Source organism: Jatropha curcas, chromosome 9 (assembly GCF_041381405.1).
Source record: "Jatropha curcas cultivar XTBG-Jc1 chromosome 9, XTBG_Jcur_1.0, whole genome shotgun sequence".
Taxonomy (NCBI): domain Eukaryota; kingdom Viridiplantae; phylum Streptophyta; class Magnoliopsida; order Malpighiales; family Euphorbiaceae; genus Jatropha; species Jatropha curcas.
In genome coordinates this window covers 19,096,598-19,104,474 of record NC_143159.1, presented here as the reverse complement: position 1 = coordinate 19,104,474, position 7,877 = coordinate 19,096,598, and the positions used below count along the sequence as shown (strand labels likewise).

Here is a 7,877-nt window from a genome sequence, read left to right as displayed (position 1 = left end):
AGGAGGTCGAATCTCTCTCTAATATTAAGCTATAGTCTTGTAATATTGTTAATTAAAAGATTATTAATTAATAATAAATTAATTATCCAGTAGTTTGGTCTAAGGAAGACCAAAGTGTTAGTGAAAGTCGAAAGGATCGAATTTTGAGATTTAAGTCGGGCTTGGCTCAATTAAGAAAGAAAAGCAAAGTCAAATTATGAGGCATTAGAATCGTTCATGGAGGGAGAATAAGATTCGTTGAAGCTTGAGAAGCGCTAAATCAAGCAATAAGAGATAAGGAAATGAGGGAGAGAAGTGCCTTTTTATCAGCAAAAGGGGCTGCCAGCATTTATGTGATGGTACCAACCACCTCAAAATCAGTACCGACTAGATGGTACCATTTTGGGGGTGGTCGGTACCATTTTGGGGTCCTTGGTACCTATGCCATCTGGTCTGATTTTTCACACTACTTCACTTTTGGATGTCGGTTCGAGGCTCCGACGATGTCCGATTGAGTTGATTCTTGATGCTTTGAAATCGTGATAAAATTCCCTACATCTCAGTACTATGGGTGGGGCCTAAGATTCCTTGGATCAAGCTTGTTATGATTTAGAACCTAAGGTCAAGCTGTATTTGATTAGTGAACCTTTCGCTTCTTGAAGTTGGTATGAGGCTAAAACGATGTCCGATTGAGTTGATTCTTGATGCGTTGGAACCGTGATCATATTTCATACGTCTAGGTACCATGGCTGAGGCTCATGATACCTTAGGTCTGGCCTGTTATGCCTTGAAACCCAGAATCAGGCCTGTTCCTACGCCTCAGTGCTGAAATCATGGTCAACAGCAGCCCATGTAGTCTAATGATTTCCTTTATGAATTTAGCAGCTATATGTGATGCTGTGTAGGGATGCTTTAAGGGAATGAAGTGTGCGTATTTGCTTAGACGATCAACCACAACCATGATCACTTCATAACCTTAGGACTTGGGAAACCCTTCGATAAAATCCATCGAGATATTCGTCCAAATTTTTTCTAGCAATGGGAGGGGCTGGAGAATTCTTATAGGATGAGTGGTGTTTGTTTTACACCTTTGGCAATTATCACATTCTCGAAAGTATTTTTTGACTGCCTCACGCATTCCTGGCCAAGTTAACGACGAACGAATCCAGGAAAGAGTTTTATGGAGACCAAAATGGCCACCAATACAAGATGTGTGGTTATTTGATAAAATATGAGGACTTAAAGTAGAGTGAGGACTCAACAGTACCATACCTTGTTTAAACAAAACTCCTCCTCTGTTGGTATTGGATGGAGCTGTGTAAGGGGAGCTGTTATACTACCAAAGCCTCAGATGAATTTTATGGCAGTATCCTACAAGGCCAAGGAATCCGCAGACCCCTTTGACTATGGTTGGTATCGGCCACTCTGGGACAGCTTGTATTTTTGAATGGTTTACTGCAACACCTTCTTATGAGATATGATGTCCCATATAATCTACTTGTTGAACTCCAAACCTGCACTTTGAATGTTTAGCCACCAAAGAATTAGAGACAAGGAGCTTTAACACAGACTTGAGATGTTGCAAATGCTGCTGCCATGTTTTGCTATACACAAGTATATCGTAAAAAAAAAAACAGAATAGATGTCCTTAGGTGAGGTCCGAAAACATCATTCATAAGGCTTTGGAAAGTGGCTGGGGCATTGGTTATGCCAAAAGGCATAACTACAAACTCATAGTGCCCTTCATGTGTCCTGAAAGCAGTTTTATATATATCTAACTCTTGCACTCTTATTTGATTGTATCTAGAACGGACGTCAATTTTGGAGAAGTATTTCGCACCATGGAGTGCATCCAATAACTCATCTATAATAAGTATTGGATATTTATCTTTGATGGTGCTTCATTCAAGGCTCGGTAATCCATACAAAAATGCCATGTTCCATCATGTTTCTTGACAAGGAGGACCGGAGAGGAAAAGGTGTAGTTGCTTGGCCAAATGATGCCTGACTTCAGAAATTCTTTTACTATGGCTTCGATTTCAGCTTTTTGATAATGAGGATACTTGTACGGACGAACACTGATAGGATCTTGATTTGGTTTCAAAGGAATTTGGTGGTCCTATTGTCGGGAAGGCGGTAGTTCCATTGGAGGTATGAACACCATCTCAAATTAATCCAAAAGCTATTGCATGTCATGAGCTATCTCTTGTGAGTCTCCCATTATTTTTTTTTCCGTGCAAGTAACCTATAAAAAATAGCCAAGTTTTGTAAGTTGATAAAACTCCTTACTCTTCAATGCCTCCAAGTTTGTGTGACTAATTCCTTAAAATGTTTATGGCTTCCCATTGCTTTTGAATGTCATCTTCAGCTTACGAAAGTCCGTCTCTATGGGTCCCAACGTCTCAAGCCATTAAACTCCTAAGACTACCTGATAGGTTGACACTAATAAAACATAAAAATCAGTTGTCAGTGTGTAGCCCTGTATCATCAATTTTAGTCCCAAACACCTTCTTTTCACTCCAGTTTTTCATCATTACCCACCAATACTTGAAAGGTTTTGTCACATAATATTGGTAGGTGGAGCTTAATGGCCAGGATTTGTTCTATAAAATTTTGGGTGCTGCCACCAACGATCAGTACCATCATATCTCGATTCTTTAATTTTACGAGCACTCGAATTGTTTAAAGGTGATTTGTACCTATCATAGCATGAAGGGAAATCTCTGGGATTAGTTCACAATTATTGTCAACCTCATCTTCTTCGAGAGTTGGAGGGAATTCCTCAATCATAATGAGTTGTGGACGTTGACATCGATGACTGGAGATGAACTTCTCGTCACAGTAATAATAAAGGCCCTTCTCTCTTCGTTCCTTTGCTTCTTGGCTTATAATGCAACGTATAGGAACTTATTGGTTGGTAGTTTTTGGAGTAGGTCCATACCCCAAAAGACCTACTGGTTTGTATTGGCTATTGTTATTTTTCTTTCGTAAGGAGTTCCTTCTTCCATCAATCGAGCGATCCCAGTGGCATCTGATAGTGTTTTGGGTTGTTTAATCTTGACATCCAAACGAATTTTATCCCGTAATCCTGTAATAAAACAACCCACTAGAAAAAGCTTCAGGTAAATTATCTACCTTATGTGAGATTTTTTCAAAGGTTTCTTGATAAGAAGAGACTGTATCGGTTTGTCTAAGTCTCATTAATGCTTCTGAGGGATCTTCGTAATCAGTTGGTCTAAACCGAGCATGGATAGCCTTGTTGAATTCAAACCAAGTAAGTGGTCCTCTGAATTTAGTCAACCAGCGGTGCCATTGTAAGGCAATCCCTTCCAAATGGATTGAAGCAATTTGAACTTGGTGCTCAGGTGCCACATTCTTGAACTCAAAATATTGCTTTGCCTTGTAGACCTACCCTGTTGGATCGTCCCCATTCAAATTTGGGAATATGAGCTTCAAATGGTGATGGTTGTTGAACCTGTTTGGTTGGGTACTGCTTGCTGCCTTATGGTAGTTGGTTGAGGTTATATTCGGTAGGGTATTGCTAGAAGGTGATTCAGGTTGGCCAAAGGGGTTGATGTCAGTTTGGTTTTGATGGGAGCTGTGGGTTGTGGCTAAGGATTGTAATTGCGTATGTTGGGATTGTTGTGTTGTTTCAATAGCTTGAAGATTGGTTAGGATTGTTTGTAGGGTTCTATTGAGCTGGTCAAAATTGGATTCATGACGGGCAAGATCTTCGTTGACTTCGTTGCAAAACTCAGTATTAGATTTGTTGCGAGTTTCCATCCTGAAACTGGGCTCTGATACTAAAATTGATAAGAATTTATTAGGAAGAGAAGAAGAGAAGAACAGAGTAAGGGGATTTTGTCTTAATTCATCATGATTTCCATAACTGAGTGGTACAGCTTTATAGTTTTCCTAAAGGGAACCAACTACAAATAAGGAAGCATTACTATAATTAAGCAACTAACTAAGTGGTTATAGCCACCACCCTACCACTTGATCAACTATCAGATAAATAAGGAAAATAACTTAACATGAAATAAGAGCAAATAATAAACTAGCAGCTCAGTAAGCCACTAACACGCCATCACTTGACACTATCAGCATTTGGCCTTCCCACATACGAGCATGCAAGTCTAACCTTGTTCTGTACACAACATAATGTAATTTTTCAAGTTCCATTTAACTACCATATTTGCCGAGTTTCAACATATGATTGGTCTCACATGGAACCACTTTCATAATGAAACTTGATTATAATGTTGTAGATTTACAAAGTTATGCTATTGCAAATAATATCATAATTTTCTTTATTATAAATCATTTTGATACTTACCATTATTGAATTATATCAACTAGGGGTTGGATTGTTCTTCCTAACAATTTTATAATTTTTAATAGTTTATCAAAAATAATAATATAATCAATTACATCGACTAATAAAATAATATTTAAATATCCATGCACTTGTTTTTCGACTAGTATATATATATATATACATATGTATATATAGTGTGAATGAATAAGTGTTTGCAAATCGTGAATAAAAAATTATTTGCAAATATAAAAAATGATTATCTTATATTTTAAAATTAATTTTATTAAGATTAAGTGTAATTGATGAAAAATTTAAATTAGTATGTTACTGTAGTAAATAAGTAATTTAACTATGAAGAATTATTATTTTTAATTTGATTTTAAACGACTTTAATTTTAAAATTATAAAATTGAACCGATAATTCATTTTTCAAATTTTACAAAACAAGTTAAACTGTCAATTTTTAAAATCCATGGCTTTAGATCATTTAGATGATTTAGATTTTTCTCTTTTTTTTTTTTTTTTTTTTTGTAGATTTTTCCTGTTATGAACATCCTTGCGGCTATATTGATTAGTAATTAACCGGCCATATTGTGCCCTAGGAATGACCACTGTTTGGTTTCAAATTAGAACCGAACCAGTTAAAACCGATACTAAACTATTGTCAACGGTTATGGCTCTAAAATCGTAACTGAAACCATGAACTTAAAGTTCTGTTTCGGTTTGAAATCGTGAAAAACATGTTTCTAATAAAATCAAAACATTTTTTTTTTTGTTTTATTATAGTTTTTTAAAGTAATTGTTTAAGAATTTTTATTAAGATGATATAGTTTTTTTCAATAGTAACATTATTATTATTATTATTTATTTAAGCTACAAATCATAAAAAAATATTTTAAAAAGTGTAAAATATATTATTTAATTTTAGTTCAAAATCGGAAAAAACCAAAACCGGCGATCCCAAAATCATCTTAAAAACCACTTAAAAGCGATTTGATTTCGATTTCACCTTTTTTATAACTGGAGCCGATAGTTTTAAAATCAAAACTGGTGGTTCTAGAACCATGCGCGTTGTGCCTGAGTAACCCATATGGAACTGAAAGTGAAAGGCAATCCAAAAGAAAAAAGACAAAACAGACCCTAACAGACCAAGCCGAAGAAAAGTATCAAGACGCGGAGTCCCCAATACAAAAAAAAATTTACTTAATTGTTAAGTTGCTACAAATGCAACGAAAAGTCATATTCAATTTCTTCCCAAATTCTCCAAATTTCAGTTTTCTACCATATTACGCTAACACATCAACCTTTATAAATACTAACCCACAGATATGCACAGAACCAGAAATTTATCACTACAGGCGATTTTCTTGATTTTCATCTTTCTAATCAAAATGGCAGATTCTGTTCCTTCCCCAGCCGCTGATTCCTCCACTTCAGCGGTTCAGATCGTCTACATGGAGAGACCAGAGAATGAGGATCCTGAGGCCTACCATATCCGGACCCTCTCCTCCGTTCTCGGCAGGTATATTCATATATATGATATTGTTTAATCAATGCTAAATTGGGTTAATTGATGTTAAATTGGTTCTGATTTTATGTGTATTTGTTTAATTTGTTATTGAAGTGAAGAGGCTGCAAAGGAGGCTTTGGTTTACAGCTACAAAACGGCTGCTAGTGGATTCTCCGCCAAGCTCACACCTGCGCAGGTGGAGCAAATTTCAAGTAAATCCCTCTCTTTTTGTTTTTAGTTCTCAATTTCCCTAAATTTCAGGTTGCCTTTGCTTGATTCTGCGTTTGCCTGTTTGAATTGTGTTTTTAATGATTTTGGCGTCATGATTATAAATCATTATACGTTATCTTTGTTTGAAAACATTACTATTCGAGGAAATGTAATCAAATAAAAATTGGGTACAACAGGAAAAGGATGAACGAAAAATTGGTTTTATCATATAATACTTATTCTTCGTGATAGTCTATTGTGTTTCAAGTGCTTTTGTCGATTCCCATTAAGGATTATACACACACACACACACACACATATTCTTTGTGTTCTAATGTGGAGTGGGGGATGAATGATTTCCAAAAATGCAATAATTTTTGGTAGTGGGGAAGAGGATTGTTGTTGGTGACCAGTTCTAGATAGTCCCACCCACCTTGACCATCAGGCTAAAGAACCAAATTATTTCCTATGGAATTTGGACTTATTGAAATTAAAAAGAAAAGTCAGTTTGATTATATTATTATGATATTCCAAGCACTTTTGGAAGTGTTTGATGTCATGTAAAAAGCTTGATAAGAGAAGGGAGATGGCAGGAGGTTTTGGATCTTGTAGGCAAGTGTTGGAAAATCAGTTCCAATATTCTATTAAGTTTCCTTGATCAAAAAATAACCCTGTTTCCATTTTGTTCTGTTACTATGTTATGGGTATTCTTAGATGGGCCACATGATTCTTTCATTGTTCTTGTTCTGAAATTGTATTTTCGAGTTTGTCTTTCTATGGACCATGTTCATAGGTTCTATTTTTGTGAATGTGTGCTTTCCCTCGGCCTTATAGTTTATAAACACATCAACCTTTTGGTGTATTGCTTGTCTTTCAACATTCGGATTAATTTTCCATGACTTGGTTATATATATATAAAATAAAATTACATTATATTGCATATTGTTGCAATGTTTACTTTCATATGAACTTGATGCCTCTCTTGCACATTGCAATCATTGTATATTATTATTTCCACTTTGCTTCTTTCGATTTGAAAAATAATAACTTAAAATTTTGTTTATATATTTATGCTCTCAATTGCAGAACAACCAGGCGTTCTTCAAGTTGTCCCCAGCAAGACACTTCAGCTGCATTCAGAACCTGGAAGGTTTCATCTGCATTCAGGACCAGGAAGGTTGAACTAAACTGCATGATACTCACTACTACTACTAATAAGTATTTTATCAAATACATCTGTGTATAAACAAGTTGGTGTCCTAATCTATGTTCTTTCTGCAAAGTGTTGTGCTCTAGGAAAGCTTTGGATCTGAATTATGTACGTACTTCTTTCTTGTGTTTCCATATACTGTAGTCTGCATTTGTGCTCTACCTTTTGGTTTATACTTAATGCATTTGGATCTAATTTGTGTCTATACATATTATCAAAATGTGAACTATGACATTTGAATAAGTCCAACCTAGAAAATTGAGCTTTGACTGGATATATACTAATCATTGAGATATACTAAAAAATTTGCTTTCTTGTGGCTTTATTACTTTCTTTTCTCATATTATATATATGAAATAGTATATGTTAGGATTCCTTGAATATTATTCTTAGGCTGATCCTACAAGGAATGGCAAGCTTCTCCAATTTCGTTTAGCCTAGCTAAGAGTACACAGGATAATAATTGCAAGGGAAACGGCGAAAAGGCTGAATTGTTGTGCTTATAGTTTTTAATTCGAAATAAATGTCAATTTAGTCTCCGAACTTATTTAATAGGATAAAAAATGTCAAATTTGGCATTTTTGGTCAATTTAATTTATGAACTTGTTTAAATTGATTAAAAAAATCAGATTTAATATTTTGTGTTATTT

At 35.3% G+C, this 7,877-nt stretch overlaps 1 protein-coding gene across 1 annotated transcript; it reads left to right on the top strand.

Annotated features, from left to right (window-relative positions):
- Positions 1–5,502: 5,502 nt before the first annotated feature.
- Positions 5,503–7,432, top strand: LOC105628899 (Proteinase inhibitor, propeptide). Its single transcript, XM_012210384.3, has 3 exons — positions 5,503–5,819; positions 5,922–6,019; positions 7,104–7,432. Exons 1-3 carry the CDS (start codon positions 5,626–5,628, stop codon positions 7,202–7,204), a joined length of 393 nt encoding a protein of 130 aa, XP_012065774.1. The 5' UTR covers positions 5,503–5,625; the 3' UTR covers positions 7,205–7,432.
- Positions 7,433–7,877: the final 445 nt, after the last annotated feature.